The sequence below is a fragment of the Conger conger genome, chromosome 17 (assembly GCF_963514075.1).
Source record: "Conger conger chromosome 17, fConCon1.1, whole genome shotgun sequence".
In the NCBI taxonomy this organism is placed as follows: domain Eukaryota; kingdom Metazoa; phylum Chordata; class Actinopteri; order Anguilliformes; family Congridae; genus Conger; species Conger conger.
This window is the reverse complement of record NC_083776.1, coordinates 20,734,753-20,752,563: the sequence shown is the minus strand read 5'-3', so window position 1 is coordinate 20,752,563 and position 17,811 is coordinate 20,734,753. Positions and strand designations below refer to the sequence as shown.

The following is a 17,811-nucleotide window of genomic DNA, read 5'->3' as shown; positions in this document are numbered from 1 at the left end:
TGCCTGGGGCTTTTTTCTGAAATGTAGCTTACACAAAGTTTAGGACCAGTGTCAAGGACATTCAATTCAATGAAATGGGTGGAGTGTGCCTAATTGAAATTAGGACTTAAATGCCTTTAGCTATTGTAATATGTTCATGCACCATGTTGTCATTCTTTGAAACTGTAACCAGATCTCTCTTGAAAAATCTTAAATCGCAATGACCTGTCAAATGAGGCTACAGTGCTACATGCTAGTTGCACGCTGAGTTGTTTCTTAGCGCGGGGGTCTGTGGCTGGCTCACTTGCTGATCGATCGGCCTCTGAAGACGGCTTTAAAGCATCTCTGTGTAATACCACACACAAGGGCGCTTAGCACGAGTTCCGACAGCCAGCCACTCCTGAGCGCGGAAACAAAAACAACATGACAAGCGGTGCCTTGGACTGACCCTTCGGTTACTGCCACATGTCGAGCACGGGAGGGGGAGAGGTTATATGTGCGAGGGCACCACGAGGGGCCCGCACGCTGTTTTCGGAGGGCTTTTGCCAACCCTCAAAAAAAGAAAACGCTAAACTGTATGTTTTTCACTCACGCTTTTGGGGGTGTTAATTTCCTTCAGGGCTCAGAGGCTGTAAAACACATCCAACAGGAGGCAAACATGAATAAGATTTGCCTTTAAACACTAATGATTGTAGGAAACTACCTGGGGAAAGGAGCCTTAAAGCTACGCCAGCCTTTGATTTTCATTGTTCTTAAAGCCGGAAAGACTTTGAAACATCGGATATTGAATGGGAGAAAGGGGGGAATTTCACACAGGCTATTTGCATTTTATCACTCATTTACATGGAAAGGACAAGCATTGCAGAATCGCTGGAACTACAAAGAGCGCATTCCGATAGCTGTATTACAGTGATTATTGCTGTTACGTGTGAGAAAATCAATGGACTGGAATTGAACCATCATTTCGGTTTCCCTTAGGCTTATACAAGACTTCTGTCTCTAGCAAGGAAATGCACTTTAAAACTTGCATTCTCAAACCACGTTGACAGTTTTACTGTAGGCACTGTCTTTAAAGGGGAATTTTTCCTTAGTGGAGATGGCATCATGCAATCTTGTTCTGTTTGTGTCGGTTCGTGTGGTGAAAGTAAGATTCTGGAAAGGGCTACATTTTAGAAACAATGGTGCGGTTTGCACATTCTTTTTGGGTAGGGCCTGTCTGTCATCCTCTCTGTAAAAAGGATAAATATGGTACAACACGAACACTGCCCACTGCTCTGACCATGACGTGGTCATGTATTGTGATTCTGCTGGTGACCCCTTTATAATACCTCTTTGGAAATTAAAGACCTGAGAAGGAGGCTTTTGTTATTTGAGGCCATTCACGCCGGTATAGATTTGACACCCATTACCATTGTGTGCGTCTCTCCCTGTATCAGAAAGGAGATCAGGGCCGTATTAATTTGAAGTGTATCGCAGGGCACCGAACGCACCGAAGCAATTACTGGTTATTTTAATCTACCAATCACTGTAGTCCGTTTTATAGTGAAGAACTAAGAATAGAAAAAAGGGACAGATTAATATTATTGCAGCCTCATAACTTGTGAAAAAATGGGAAATGGGACCTCTGTTTAGGGAATTAAGAATTTGTAATAAATAATTTGTTACAGTTAAGAAGCCAAGGGCACTAGGATTTGTGTGTATTGTATGGCAGTTAACAACTGTCTTGTTGAATTGTGTCATTGGTTTACTAAACCTCAGGTGTGATTTCATAGGGGAAACCAATAGGCTACACCTTACAAAGTGAATTTGCATTTAATTTAGTCATGCCAGATAAGCACCTGCTATGTGTGACAGCTTTGACATTAATCCGGAATCATCCGTAAAGCCTTTCCATGTCTCAGCTGTAAATGCATGTGTGTGTGTGTGTGTGTGTGTGTGTGTGTGTTTGAGAGTTGTCAGGGTGAGTGTGTTACCGTGTTGTTTTTTTTTCTCTCACAGCGAGGATGTTTGCAAGCGAGGATTTACTGTAATCATTGATATGCGCGGTTCCAAGTGGGACCTTATCAAGCCCTTACTGAAGACACTGCAAGAAGCTTTCCCTGCGGAGATCTGTGTCGCCCTCATCATCAAACCTGACACCTTCTGGCAGAAGCAGAAGACCAACTTTGGCAGTGCCAAGTTCACCTTTGAGGTGATTTTACCTCAAACACGACCCCCAGGCTTTTAGCAAGGAAATTTTACAACTTTGGATTAAAGTATAGATGGTAGTACATGTAGTTAAGCCTTCTCAGTGTTGTATTAATGCTAACACAGTTTATATAAGTCCAGTAGGCAGCAGTTTTAATGTGTTAGATTTAAAACTACACCACGATTAAACCCAGTATACTGCAATATATTTTTGCCAATATACTTTTCTTTGGCAATATACTGTAATTAGTAATATCTCACAGCAGTTTATTGAAAGAATATATATTTCAGTCATTGAAAGTGGCAATATTTTGTATATTTGCCTGTACATTGTGAAGATATCCAAAATATTGATACAATATTTTATTTAGATATAATTTCATTTCTATAAGTTCAGACAGATTCCTAATCAAATGAAGAACGCAATATAGACCTTCTTTGTCCTCTCACCGTGTCCCAGACTAGTATGGTGTCAGTGGAGGGGCTGACCAAACTGGTAGACCCGTCGCAGCTGACGGACGACTTCGAGGGCTCCCTGGAGTACAACCACGAGGAGTGGATGGACCTGCGCGTCTCCCTGGAGGAGTTCATCGGCAGCGCCGCGCACCTCCTCTCGCGCCTGGAGGACCTGCAGGAGATGCTGGCCAAGAAGGAGTTCCCGGTGGACGTGGAGGGCTCGCGGCGACTCATCGACGAGCACACGCAGCTGAAGAAGAAGGTGATGAAGGCTCCGGTGGAGGAGCTGGACCGAGAGGGCCAGAGGCTGCTGCAGTGCATCCGCAGCTCGGACGGCTTCTCCGGCCGCAACTGCATCTCGGGCAGCGCCGACTTCCAGAGCGTGGTGCCCAAGATCGCCAGCCTGCTGGACAAGCTGCACTCCACCCGCCAGCACCTGCACCAGATGTGGCACGTGCGCAAGCTCAAGCTGGACCAGTGCTTCCAGCTGAGGCTGTACGAGCAGGACGCCGAGAAGGTGAGGTGCCGGGGGGGGGCGGAGCGGGGGGTCTGGGCAGCAGCTGCGGGGTCTCCAGACTTGGGTCACGTATGTCATTCTGTTGGATTCAAATACCTTTTTTGGCTCAGTTGATCTTGCCTGGTGCAGATGAGCCTTGCAAGAGGACCAAAAATGGGATTTGTACTTTTTGAAAGCATTTCATAGCTTCCAATACATTACATTACATTTATTTAGCAGACACTTTTATCCAAAGCAATGCTGAAGGTCAGAGAAACAACTTCAGAATATGGGTCAGATAAGGTTATCACCAGACAAACTCAGTAAAGCATAGACAAGTATTTGAATCAAAAACTATTACATATTTGATGCAGTTATGGCATATGACATTGTGGGTAAATAAGCTGCAGTGTGCCTTTGTGGGTAAATAAGCTGCAATGTGGCATTGTGGGTAAAGAAGCTGCAATGTGGCATTTTGGGTTAAAGAAGCAGCAATGTGGCATTGTGGGTAAAGAAGCTGTAATGTGGCATTGTGGGTAAAGAAGCTGCAATTTCACTATTGCCATTATTGATGTGGAGGAGTGGACACAGAAGCAGAATGTTTAGATTTTTGGGGGGTTTTTTTACAGCTGGAGATGGTTTTCATGAATATATGTCCCTTAAGTGTAAATATTTATTCCAGCCATATATTGAAAGATTCTCAAAACATTCTAACATTTGCAGCTTGCAAGATATGAATTAATGATGGATGCAGCACATTAATCACATTCAAGGGAACCTTGTTTGAATGGTTTCAGTTTAAAAATGATGTTCCTCTGTCAGGATGAATTCAGTTCACTTCATGAATATCATGCAATGAGAAGATGATGTTGATATATAATGGCATTGCTCTGTTCTATGAAGTGCTGGAACATGCATGGAAGTATGTTTATGTGTAATGGAGAAACATTCATCATTCATTCGTTTGGATTGAAAATGAATTCTCTCTCCTCCGGGCAAGTTTTTTTTAAACATTTTTTTTATACGCATGCTTTAATATTTGAGTTATTAAAGCGAATAATGCAATAAATGTGCTTTTAATTTGCCCTGGTAGGCAGATGTGCCAGAAAAGGATTAAAAGCAGATTAAAAATTCCTAATGGAAGCCCCCTTTGAAAGTCACTTTGTGCAGAACATTTATTTTTCCAATTACATATTTTGATTAGAATAATTATTATAATTAAAACATAATTTAAACCATGCTGCATACCTGTACCTCGACGTATCTTTAACTTGGCATATCAGAAGATTCACATGCTGGTCAAAAATAAAATTGGAAAAATTTGGGGCCGGGGATGATGAAGATGAACAGAACAGAATGTAACAGCAAGGGCAGTTCTGAGATGATTGATGCACTATTATGCAATACTCCCTCTTTTCCCAAAAAATATAATTTTATATGTATCCTGTAATGCTGAACCGCTCTTGTATGACAGTAAGTCCTTGTACTGTTCACATTGTAGAACTTTCATGTAAAAGCATTTGCGTGCCTAATTGTAGCCACCCCTCTACTGGTGATGTTTCTGATTAGGACAGGCCCTGATAGAGATGCAGTGCTGGGTCTGAATGTCAACTGAGGACAGCTCCACTAAGATGCTGATTGTAAATGTCAATGCCGATCTTGTCTGGTTTTTTATACAATAAACCATATGCCATGTAGCAGAGAAGAGCCCGATGTGCAGGCCATTCATTTCAATGGAAGACCAAGGGTCATTTTGTTTTCCTCTCTGGCATTCTCTTGTGTAGATATAATTGTGTTATGTTTTTATTTATTATTTTGTGTATCTATTATATTTCTATGAGATACTTTGTCCAGAGTATAAAATTCATTATGACCTTAATTAACTGGAATTATTAATTATTTATTTTACATCAGGGCCTGCTTGTGGTTAATGTTAAAGAAAATCAATGTATTAATGCCAAATTCCCCCGAAACATCTGATAACCAACTGGAAGTGCTCTGTGCAGTAACCCATGTGATTTGTAGCTTTTAATGCCCAGTGCTTCGCAGACAATTTTCAAAATGAGTCTGTTGGAAATTGATCTCTCTAGAAGTCAAATATCACTCTTTCAGAATGCTACTCATCACAGGCCAAGTCATCTCTTCCAGGAGCTCACCCAAAGCTGCCACTCTCCTGTTGAATCCGAACACCTGTTCCTTTATATATGCGCTATATAATTCAGACTGCAGGACTGTGGCAGTTTTCGATAATGTAATTAGCAAAAATTACTGCAATTTGCTATAAATAATTATGAAAAAACATTTCAGGATTCACTGGATGTTGTGTTTGGTTCCTCTCAAACGGTCTTGTTCATAATTACCGGTATGCTTGTTTTCCTCAGTCAATCACTGGGGCCACGTAAAGTACATTGTCTGCAGTTGAATCGACGTTTTCTTCCAATGGCTGTAAACAAACTGTATCTCATCTAATTAATGTTTCACAAGGATGTCAGTCGGACATTAGAGCACTTTAATTGGGCTGTCAGTGAATTTCATTACATTCAAAGAGTCCCTTCTGGAAATTGTATTGCCTTTCAAGTAACATTGGTTCAGCTTAATCAAATGCAAATAGAGGTACATGCTGTTAATTTCAGGCAATTTTTGAGTCCTGTCATTATCAAACCTGTATGAGTGACATTGTAGTGTTGGTGACAGATTGAAATAAATATTAGTAGAAATTGAAAAGGGATGGTTTTGTGATTAAATTGTGCAAACAGTATATGTAGTAAATAGTATTTGATGTGGTTTCATCCTAGATGTTTGACTGGATCAGTCACAACAAGGAGCTGTTTCTGCAGAGCCACACGGAGATCGGTGTCAGCTACCAGCACGCGGTGGACCTCCAAACGCAACACAACCACTTTGCCATGAACTCTATGGTTGGTAACAATTCTAACAGCTCTAATGAATTCAGTGGTACTTTCAAATCAAGTGTACTGTAGCAATGATTGCATTTGGGATGTGCAAACAAATAGGGGTTCACTGTTAAGTTGGTTGTCATTCACTTCATTACTGTGTCTCTGGAGGGAGTATACTTGAGAAATAGTAGTCACAGGTCAACTTCCTGTTCCACAAACACTGTCTCTCATTGACTTAATTGCTGTTTTCATTTGCCTGTAATGACCGGTGTTTTTCCCAAACGATAGCATTGATGTGGCGAAGCCTCTCAAACTCTGTCGTGAGCGGTTGAGATTATATGTGGTTGAGCACTGGGCTTCCTCCTCTGCCCTCAGCCCTGGCCTGATTGCAGCCCTTCACAGCCCAGCCGTAATCATGACTTAAAGGTGCTACCCCGGGCCCAGCCTCGGGCTGAGTCTGGGCTGTCATTATGAAGGAGTGTCCCCTGCCGGCTCCATCAGTGTGAGGAGCCCACTGCGGAGTGGCTGCTTGTTTTGTTCTGATGAACAGACTGCAGTCCTCTTCAGCCGCCCGTCTGTGTTCCTGAGCAGCCTGTACAACCCCCCCCCCCCGCAGTCTCTCCCGCTATGGAGTCAACGGGAAAGAGCATCAAAAGAGACTTCAGTACAAAAAAAGACCAGAGCTATCACCATTAATAAGAAGCAGACTTACTTTTCCACTTTAAATTGGATTCGCTCAACATTACATGCAGGCATTTTTTTTTTTCTTCTTACGCACTCGTTGGCCTGTATTTAATCAACATTCGCCCTTAACTTCCAACTTTGCAATTAAAATAAGAGGGTTTGTTCGGCTCGGTGAATTTTTATTTGCTGATAACGGAACTTGCCAAACTGCCTTTGCCCGGGAAAGGGGAAAAGAAAATGCATTCAATCATGAGTCAAAGCTATGGTGATGATTTAATCCCGGTCTATTGTCGGGCTTCCAGGTTTTGTTGAAGCGTCAGTAATTCTGGCCATGGCATCAGCTGATTCAGTCAGGCTCTGAGTGAACGGGCTGTGGCAATGAGAGCTGGAAGCGGGCTAAACGAGGGAGACGGGGGCAGAGGGCAGAGCGTCAGAACCGAAGCCCAGATGGAGGCAGAGCGTGTGCGTGTCCGTGTGGGAGTACGGATGTCACCGCAGCGGGTGCCAGAGACACAGGCAGGGAGATGTGAAGGGTGACACCCTGCAGACTGGTGGGCCCCTCGGTACCTGTCGCCAGTGGACCTCAGATCATGAGCGTCAAAAAACAAATGCGGGGAACCTTAAAAAAAAAAAACCAAAAACAAACCGAATGCAGAAATGTACTCTCTTTAACGCGCTCCGGGGTGAGTGCGTGGGAAGGCCGTGAATGCTGATCGCGATATGAAACGCTTTTTTGTTTTCAGTCCGTGTCCTTTGTGTTTTTCCCCTCCAGAACGCCTACGTGAACATCAACCGCATCATGTCCGTGGCCACGCGGCTGTCAGAAGCCGGGCACTACGCCTCTCAGCAGATCAAGCAGATCTCCGCCCAGCTGGACCAGGAGTGGAAGAGCTTCGCCGCCGCCCTGGACGAGCGGAGCACCATCCTCGCCATGTCCGCCGTCTTCCACCAGAAGGCCGAGCAGGTGGGGGAGCGACCCCGCGTCCAGGCGGGGGGGGGGGGGGGGGGGACTCTGTGTCTGTAACTATGCCCAAAGCCCTGTCCGCACCGAGAACTGTAACTACGACCGCAGCTGTGACGATAACGATGTGAGACATCGGCACTGATGAATGACAACGTTTTAGAAATAGTCTCTCGCCTGTGTCGTCTGCCGTTTTGAATGTGACGCCCTGTAAATTCGGATGGATCTTGATTGGCTGTCAGTTTTCAATCTTTCATGCTGCTGGAAAAAAAAAGAAAGTTCTGAGTGATCCCGACAATACAGTTCGTCGTCGTTGTTGTTGTTGTTGTTGTTGTTGTTGTTGTTGTTATAATTGTGTTCTAGACTCCGCTATCCACTTCAGTTAGATATATTAGACATTTTTATAGTTATACTTATCGTTATTGCTGTCGGTGGACCTTTTGGCTGGAATTACACCAGAAGTGGAGCAGTCCTGTCATGTGCCAGTCTAGAATCCTACGTATAGTGTGTACTACATGTGCACTACGCAGACTGTGTAACAGCTGCAATCCACTAGGCCCAGAAACTAAGCGGGCTCCATGTCGTGAATGATACGAGTCCATTGAAATTCCAGCCTTACATTCCATCAGGAGCTCAGCCACACTCTCCAAGCAGGGAAGGGGAGGAGAATTCCTCCAGAGACGTGGTAAATATTGCTCTGAAGGTGATATAAGGCTTTTGAGTTGCGGTCCTTTTAGACACTATAGCGCCCCTGACTGATTTCAGCTCCTGTCTGAAGTCACTGACTGTTATCAGCACATACTGTTTCTGTTTGGGTTTGCATTCCTTAATTCCAGTGTTTCAGTTGATCCAAAGAATATATCTTGAGAATGGTTAGCACGCTGCATGAATAATGTCTAGTCAGACGCATAAAGTATAGGAATTATCGAGCCGGCATTAGTAGATGATAATTATGACTCAACCAGCTCGCCAGGGAACACACCATATAGCAAAGAATTTACAACATTTGAGGTTCTGTGCTTGGAAGTCCCTCCGTATCTTCTAACTTCCTGTAACCGGAGCGCTCGCTGGTATTTACTGTTCATGCTGCAGTCGAGAGTCTGCGGCGGCCGTGGGGACAGCAGTAATGCTCTCACCGACGCTCAATGTTTTTCTGGCTGCTGTCTGAGCGCGAGCCGTCCTGAGTGTGTGAGTGTGTGAGTGTGTGGAGTACAAGAGGGCTGTCGGCCGGGCAGCAGGCTCCTCGGGAAGTGGGGGAAATTACGACGGCCTGTCAGAAAGCACTCAGCTCCCGCTCCGCCCGCAAACCCCTCTCCCCGCGCCCCCGTTACCTCAGCCGCTCGTAAAGTTCGTCCGGACGGCAGCTCCGCGTCACGGCTCCCGAGCTCCGCCGCTGGCCTGGCCCGGCTCCTCTGACCCCGCGCGTCTCCCGCTCTGTTTCCAGTTCCTGTCGGGCGTGGAGTCGTGGTGTAAGATGTGCAGCGAGGGAGGGCTGCCCACAGAGATGCAGGACCTGGAGCTGGCCATACACCACCACCAGACGCTGTACGAGCAGGTGACCCAGGCCTACGCTGAGGTGAGCCCCGCCCTCGCACTCCACAACGACCAATCAGAGAGGTTCTGCCATTCACATCAGCCCAAACCCGATTCTATCAGAGCCCTTCAGCCCAATCTCTTCTATCAGAGAGTTAATGATAGAGGAGTGATGATTATCATTGTTTAACTATATCTGCATAGAATAGCATGGACACTGCTTATGTCAGCAAGTTAGCATATATTCATACAGTATCTTTTTAAAACAGTTAATATGCTGTCTTATATCATTCTCAAAGTACTACATTTATGTAAAAACGAGACAGGGATCTGAACATTTACTGTTTGTCCCAATGAAATATGACCAGTGGCATATTTGCTTGTGTGTGTGTCTTTTTTTTGCAATTTGTTTTTTATCACAGTAAGTATTTCACTATTTTTACAACAGCCTATTTTCCACCGGAGAACAGCAAAAGCACTTTTAGTGTGCCGCAGACAGTTCATATTGGATAGTCCTGTGAATAATATAAAAAGTCCTATTTTGCCAACAAATACAAGCTAAAATATGGATATGTCTATAAATACTGTATTGCTGTTTACTTGATGCTTATCTTGTAAAATCTTGGATTATTTTGTTGTTTGTAAAGAGAAGTATGAATTGCCAAATAGTATAAACCCACTTCTGCCATTATCAAACCCTACAGTCGTGCCAAGTGTGTAAATCCTTACACGTTTGCCAGACCCACTCAGCTCCACATCTGTTCCCTCTCGTAAGGGGTCGTCTTCTTGATTCTTGATTGCAACTCTTTTCTGCCTTGGTCCTCTACTGGTGGAATTAGTTCCCCATTACAGTCACAACAGCCACTACCCATCATCCACTGCAGGCTGGAAACACCCCCATTAATCCATCAGCACTGTCTGTTGGTTATATACTATATACTGTATATGTGCACAAGTCATTAAATGAAAAGTGCTCACGGCCTTAATGTGAATGTACAAACTATATACACTCACTTTATTAGGTATTTATTTGACTTATTTTGTACTTCTGTTGCTGTAGCCTATCCACGTAGAGGTTTGATGCGCCGTGTGTTCAGAGATGCTTTTCTGCATGCTACTGTTGTAATGTGTGGTTATTTACATTACTGTCAACTTCCTTCCAGCTTCAACCAGTCTGGCCCTTCTCCTCTGATGTCTCTCATTCACAACACATTACTGCCTGCAGAACTGCTGCTCACTGGATGTTTTTTGTTTTTCGCACCATTCTCTGTAAACTCTGCAGTTTCTGAGATACTCAAACCACCCTGTCTGGCACCAACAATCATTCCACGGTCAAAGTCACTTCATCACATTTCTTCCCCATTCTGAAATTTGGTCTGAAAAACAGCTGAACCTCTTGACCACTTCTGCAGGCTTTTATGCATTTAGTTTCTGCCACACGATTGGCTGATTAAATATTTGCATTAACAAGCTGATGCACTGGTCGACCTAATAAAGTGGTCACTGAGTGTATATCGCAATACATATTCACTATTACATTACTTACCTTACCCTACATTACCTTATTCACCTACTGTGAAGCAGGTATGCTCATTATAGGACACATACCTTTTTCCACATTTGTTCTATAGGTATACATTATTTATCATCCATATTGCAGCTCGATGGATCATTGAAATTCTATTATGAATAGAATGTCTATTATGTCTTTCTAAAATGTTCCACACATTCATAATGCATCTGAATTGCTGTTTGTTATTGGCCTTATCAGCATTTTATCAAGTGTGTGGCTAGCAGTACTCTGGCTATTACATTTGAATTCATGAGCAGTACCTGCATGTGTTTCTTTTGTCCCTTCTTTGTTTATATTTCTTATTTATCTGCAGACAAACCTTGACTGACAAATCGTAAAGGTCGGCAGTAATGTGCATATAATGACATGCCTAATGATGAAAGTGTGTTGCAATTACGGATGTAATTTACCTTGTAAATGTGACTAAATGTTGAAAACAGCTGATTTAGCAAAGTATGAAGCCTTGGCTTCATTTAAAATTGCAGTGGGAAAACGCATGCTTCCCATTAGGGTTTTTTATTTTTTAATACACTGAACAAAATGAAGGTCACCCATGAGTGACAAGTCCAGCTATGGCTCTGGCCTTTGGTATGGTGATGCACTGGTGGACTGCTGGTACTAATTGCTGCTAGTCTACACTTCAAAAATGAAGTAGGTTTTGTAAGCCACAGTTAGGTCATAACAATATCATGCAAATACTAGGTTTCCAAGGCAGGAGAGGGATATAAACTCCATTAATTATTACCTATAAATTCTATTCAAAATTATCATAATTTGTATTATTCCCTGTTACATATTAAGAGGCATAATTCAGTCATTTGTGGTGGAGGGAGTGCATCAGGTATTACATTTAATTGATTTCCTCCCCATAAAATAGTGGGAAAAGACTGATCATTCGAATTGAGTGTGGTGACGCTTGATCTCTGGCCTGCCTGCTTAGCTAACTAAAGCATTGTAATTATGCTCTGTTTATGAAGCTCATCCCAGATCTCCAAAACTTTGCTGGGTGTGTGATGTCACTCTGTTTCTCATCCTGACTCAAGATCAGTCGGGTTTGCAAAGCTCTGCTGGATGTGTGATGTCACTTTGTTTCTTACACCGACTCCAGGTCAGTCAGGCTGGCAAAGCTCTGCTGGATGTGTGATGTCACTTTGTTTCTTACACTGACTTCAGGTCAGTCAAGATGGCAAAGCTCTGCTGGATGTGTGATGTCACTTTGTTTCTTTCACTGACTCCAGGTCAGTCAGGATGGCAAAGCGCTGCTGGATGTCCTGCAGCGGCCGCTAAGTCCGGGGAACTCGGAGTCGCTTACCGCCACGGCTAACTACTCCAAGGCGGTGCACTGCATCTTGGATGTGGTGCATGAGGTTCTGCACCATCAGAGGAGGCTGGAGAGCATCTGGCAGCACCGCAAGGTCCGGCTACACCAGCGGCTCCAGCTGTGTGTGTTTCAGCAGGACGTCCAGCAGGTACACCCAACTCCTCCTCCAGCTATAGCCAGCTAACACTGTGCTAAGCTAAGCACAGCTAACTCAGAGGCTAACACTATGCTAAACTAAGCACAGCTAACTCAGAGGCTAACACTATGCTAAGCTAAGCACAGCTAACACTATGCTAAACTAAGCACAGCTAGCTCAGAGGCTAACACTATGCTAAGCTAAGCACAGCTAACTCAGAAGCTAACACTATGCTAAACTAAGCACAGCTAACTCAGAGGCTAACACTATGCTAAGCTAAGCACAGCTAACTCAGAGGCTAACACTATGCTAAACTAAGCACAGCTAACTCAGAGGCTAACACTGTGCTAAGCTAAGCACAGCTAACTCAGAGGCTAACACTATGCTAAGCTAAGCACAGCTAACTCAGAGGCTAACACTGTGCTAAGCTAAGCACAGCTAACTCAGAGGCTAACACTATGCTAAACTAAGCACAGCTAGCTCAGAGGCTAACACTGTGCTAAGCTAAGCACAGCTAGCTCAGAGGCTAACACTGTGCTAAACTAAGCACAGCTAACTCAGAGGCTAACACTGTGCTAAGCTAAGCACAGCTAGCTCAGAGGCTCAATCCAGCTCTCAAATATAAAGGACGCATTGATCTACTAGGATATACAAACTTTTGTAAAATTAGAATTCTTTGGTTATGATGATTCAGGAAAACTACTTGTATCATAGTGGAGAACAACCAGCAATGTTGGTATTTTCACTTCTGTTGAATGCTATTTGCAACAAGTTATGCATTAATTCATGGCAGTAGTGTTCATTTGTATAGAGAAATTCTAGTTTGACCAGGATGGTGCTCTTCTAGTCATCTGCTGTGACATACTGTAAACGGGTGTGTGTGGTTTTCACAAAAAAACGTATTTTCCCTGATAACTTTGTTTGACTTGTGCAGAAGCATGAATAATGTTGCCTGCGTTAGCGCTACGCTAATGCAGTCCTGAATATGAGGGTTCTATCCCGAGACAAAGGGGATTTATCAGAGAAATTCTCCGCTGCCAGGTTCTGGTTTAATTCCGCAAGAGTGCTCGCCAGGTCTGTTTGCCAAATTGTGTTCTGAACTCTGACTAACAAAAAGCAAACACTGCCCCCGAGAGAAACTCAAGTGTTTATGTAGGTTTTCCTGACTTTCATGAATAATTCCTATGCTTAAAATTTAATATTTCACCGGATAATACGCCAGTACGGAGTAATACTACTGCTTGGAAATACACTGTGTGTGTGTGTACTGTATGTATGTGTGCGTGCGTGCGTGCGTGTGTGTGTGTGTGTGTGTGTGTGTGCATTTGTGGGTGTATGTGTGTGTGTGTGTGTGTGTGTGTGTGTGTGTGTGTGTGTGCATGTGTGGGTGTATGTGTGTGTGCGTCAGACCTGGGTCTTGAGTCTATTCTTGGGTCTGGTGTGTATGTGTTTGTAGGTGTGTGTGTGCTTGTGTGTGTATGTGTGTAAACTAGTGTGAGTGTGTTTGTGTGTGTGAGTGCGTGCATGCGTGTGTGTGTAAATGTGTTGTACATTCCTGCGTGAGTGTATCTGTATGTGCATATCATCATCATGCTGTGATGTCATTTCTCTGTTCCTCTCTCCCTCCTCCCCAGTCATCTCTCTCTCTCCTCTTTCTCCCACACTGGGCCCAACCCAACCCAACCCACCCCCACCTCCCTCACATTCATCACCCTGGCCTCTCCTCAGTTTGTCAGAAGTGCACTCTTTCGCTCTTTAACAGAGGGCTGGGAAGGGATGATCCTCACCTCTGTTTGAACTGCGGCTGCCAGGAGTGGCCCCTGGAGAGATAAGCTCTGAATCCTCTTCGACTGAACCCACTGGCCCACTGGCATCAATCCCCCCGCTCTCTGCATAAAGCCCACAAGCTTATGCCTGTTGTTGCTAGACTTCATAATCATGGGGAAGGGGCAGTTCAGCTTAACTGGCTCATATTGGCATCGCATGTGATCAAACCATATTCTGTGAGATGATCTAATGTCTTTACGCTGCGGTTGGACCTACCCCTAAAATAAGAATAAATACCAGGCTTATATGAGTCTGTAGTTCATCCCACCCAGGGCCTACTGATCATATGGTCACATTATTTTTTTGATTTATTATGATTCAAATGATTTATTGACTTATTTATTTACTTACTTACTTCCTTACTTGCTTATTTACATATGCATTCACTTAGTTACCTACTTAATGATTCACTTTTTGAACTTACTTATTTAATTAATTATTTACATACTTCCTTGTGTCTGTACTTATTTACTGAGTTGCATGTTTTGTTACCGACTGATTTATTGAATTACTTCCTGATTTACTTACTTACGAACTTACTTGCTTCGTGTTTATTTTATTTGGAACATGAGTCAAATTATAAAAGATAAGATGAAGCCTGTTAATATCCCAGGTCTACCTTCCATAACACACACAATCAAACACATCCTTTTCTGTGCCATGGGGACCGTGTAGGGAAATCAGCATACGCGGTTGTGTCTAATTTTTATGGGAGCCAGCAGTTTATGGTCCCACTGGGGAGTTTTGACCACATGTGCTTGCTATTTGTGGGTCCAGGCCTGGTGTTTGACCTTTCTCTGCCCTTCTGTTAGTCTGCAAAGCGTCTTTGTGACCGTCTTCTGTCAAAACCTCTATACTGTACAAACAAATTTGACTTGGCTTGACAACTCTCCCTGACATATAAAGTAAAGTCTTCTGTGTTTGGAAAGGACAACTGTGGGCACCTCAGTAAAGGCTCTGTGTGTGTGTGTGTGTGTGTGTGTGTGTGTGTGTGTGTGTGTACTTACATGCAGAGACACAGGTACACATTCAGTATCCCTGTTAATAAATGATGGCTTTTCTGCAGGTTATAAATATTGAAAGCCCAGGCAAGCAGCTTTGGGCTTTGGTAGCAGGACATGTACAGTAAAGCACTTTTTTATGGTTGACATAATGAACCGGTGGCATTGGCTGCCTCCTGGGAGATCCCTGGCTGTTTTGTGCGTTCCGTATTAACCTTGTTTACCCTGTGAGTGGCTTCAGTGGGCTTCAGGCTTCAGGCTTCCTGCTGAGTGGCTAGCTTTGCTACGTCCCTGCCGTTCCCTGTCCCATGTATTAATCACAGCTGCGTTTAGAAATGCCGAAAGCGGGATCTCTGCAGGTAATGAGTGTGGCTGCATTGATCGGGCGAGGAGGGGGACCTGTCAGTCATTCTTTGTGTGGTGGCGTAGAGCTCGTCACTGGCTGAGGAGATGCGGGCAGAGGATCTGAATGATTCTTTATTCTCCAGATGAAGGGGACATGAGGGAGGCGGTGGGGATCTCAGATGTCATTATGATGCTGTATGTAGGGTGTGCTGTGCCCTTCATTTCACTCTTTCTCTTACTATCTTTATTTCTCACTATCCTTTCTTCTTTCTCTCTCTCTCTCTCTCTTATGTGGCTGTATGTAGGGTGTGTTATGCCCTTCATTTCTCTTTCTCTCTCTTCCTATCTTTATTTCTTGCCATCCTCTCTCCCCCCTCTCTCTGTCTCTCTGTCTCTCTCTCTCTCTGTCCCTCTCCCCCTCTCTCTCTCCCTCTCTCTCCCCTCCATGGCCTCTCTCTCTGATCTCGCTCATGTCAGGCAGAGGCCAGTCTGCGCTGGTGATAAGCGTGCATTATCCTTTGTTGTGGCCTCGATGACGGGGCCGCCCCAAAAAGCGAGCGAGGCCGCCACGCGATTTAGCGCGCGGGTTATCTGCACAGAGCACGAGCGACCGCTGCCCAGACCGACGCGTGGCGTAAATCTCCCTCCTTTCAAGCCCCACACGCAGGGACTTTCAGAGACAATGGGATACAGCTCTGAGTCGCCGACTGTAGTGTAAAGTCGGCTAGTTTAAGGACATGTGTGAAGAGGTTTACAAAACATGAGTGGCCAATAAAGCGCGGTATTACTGAATTATGGGAAATCCCCGAAGATAAGAGAAACATTCTTTTCATTTCTTCCATTAAAGATTTCATATTTTAAATATGGGATTATCCAAGGGCAATAGAACAGAGTACAATAGGACAGCAAGTTGAAGTGCTGCATGGCCAGAATGATCTATTTTAAGCGTTTCTTTTGAAAAGGTACTCTAGCCAAGCAAAGTGGAAGGAACCTGTATTTCACTGCATTTTTTTCTATTCAAGTGCCAGTCATGGAGGATGCAAAAAAAGGCCAGCAATGAGTGTTCTGCTCAAGTTAAAATGGCTGCTCCTCAACAAGTTTGAGGCAGCTTGCTTAAACACTCTTTGCTTTGAATTTGGGGAAACCATGAGACAGATTGCTTACACTGAGGCCAGGAACAGTTCATTAGTCACAGTGTCAGAATAAATCACACAGAGGTATAAAATGTGTACTTTCTGAATCCTCCTGCCCCTGATCTGAAATACTGCCTTTGAAGCTTAGATCCGTCGGCATTTCAAGGTCCGCAGACCGTGATGTCTGGAGATTGCCTTACCGAGAGTGAATGTGTCTCAGGTATTGCTAATTAAAATAAGTCAATCTACTGTATATATTCATCAAGTAACTATCATGTGATGAATATATACTGTAGATTAACTGCTTTTAACTATCAATGTTGGGGAGTATAGAATGTACAGATGATTAAAATCAGTCAGAGATGGGAATTATTAGAAGCTACAAATTACTGAGGGGAATCTGCTAAAGGAGTGCAATGCATTTGCCCCCCAGTTAAACTGTCACATAGATCTACCAGGAAAAAAATGACATCGGTAATTTAAGACCTTCACAAAGATGAATTCAAATTACCACTTGCAATAAGGTTAGAAGTACCTTCAACTCGGTGGTAATATCGGCGCAGCCTGTTTAAAAGCTATGCCGTGTGTAAACTTGTCAGTGACATACAACGTACAGTAATGTTATTTTAAAATGTCATTTCTGTTCTCAGCTCCATTTTCCCCCTCAGCATCTCCTCCCAGGGCCGTTGGCTTTAATGGCTTTTGCTTTACACGTCTTTTTAATTGAGTCCCTAATCTGAGGTGGTCAGCGATGTGATTAAAGTGTGACGGTAGGCAGTTGAGCTCGGTGGACTGAATGGAAGATGGGGATGACTGCCAGGAGCCACAATCAAAATGTCAACCCCAAAGCTAACTGCCAAACAACTGCCTGCGTGCCTCGGGCCAAAAAAAAACACACGGAAAGCTCTAGAAAAAGAGTCCTCTTCAGACAGGCTGGAAGCTGGCGGGGCCCTGCCTGAAGCCCCTCCCCCCCTGTACGTGTCAGCCGCGTCCTGGCCCGGCTTTTTCGCTCGCCCGCTGTGGAAGCTCTAATCAGAGAGAGAGGATAGCAACACGCCGCCCCGGCCCTCCCTGTCACTCTCAGTAAACATCGCGGCTCTGGAGCACACACGTGAAGGGCCCCTCCCGCCTCTGCCACGCACACGCTCACACAGACACGACCCGGAACCTTCCTTCCCACAGCTGGAGAAGATGGCAATCACCTTCTAACACTCAAGCCACACTCTTTACCGCCTGCCTACATAGCACCGAAATGCCATAGTACGCCATCATGTTTTCATTA

General features: G+C 44.2%; 1 protein-coding gene across 1 annotated transcript in view; it reads left to right on the top strand.

Moving 5' to 3' along the window:
* The window catches only part of kalrna (kalirin RhoGEF kinase a), a 165,972-nt gene that overhangs the window by 59,591 nt on the left and 88,570 nt on the right, over positions 1–17,811 (top strand). The window contains exons 4-9 of the mRNA XM_061225614.1: positions 1,978–2,170; positions 2,627–3,139; positions 5,914–6,036; positions 7,472–7,663; positions 9,105–9,236; positions 12,005–12,235. Coding sequence (XP_061081598.1) covers positions 1,978–2,170; positions 2,627–3,139; positions 5,914–6,036; positions 7,472–7,663; positions 9,105–9,236; positions 12,005–12,235 — 1,384 coding nt within the window. The remainder of the gene's footprint in view (positions 1–1,977; positions 2,171–2,626; positions 3,140–5,913; positions 6,037–7,471; positions 7,664–9,104; positions 9,237–12,004; positions 12,236–17,811) is intronic.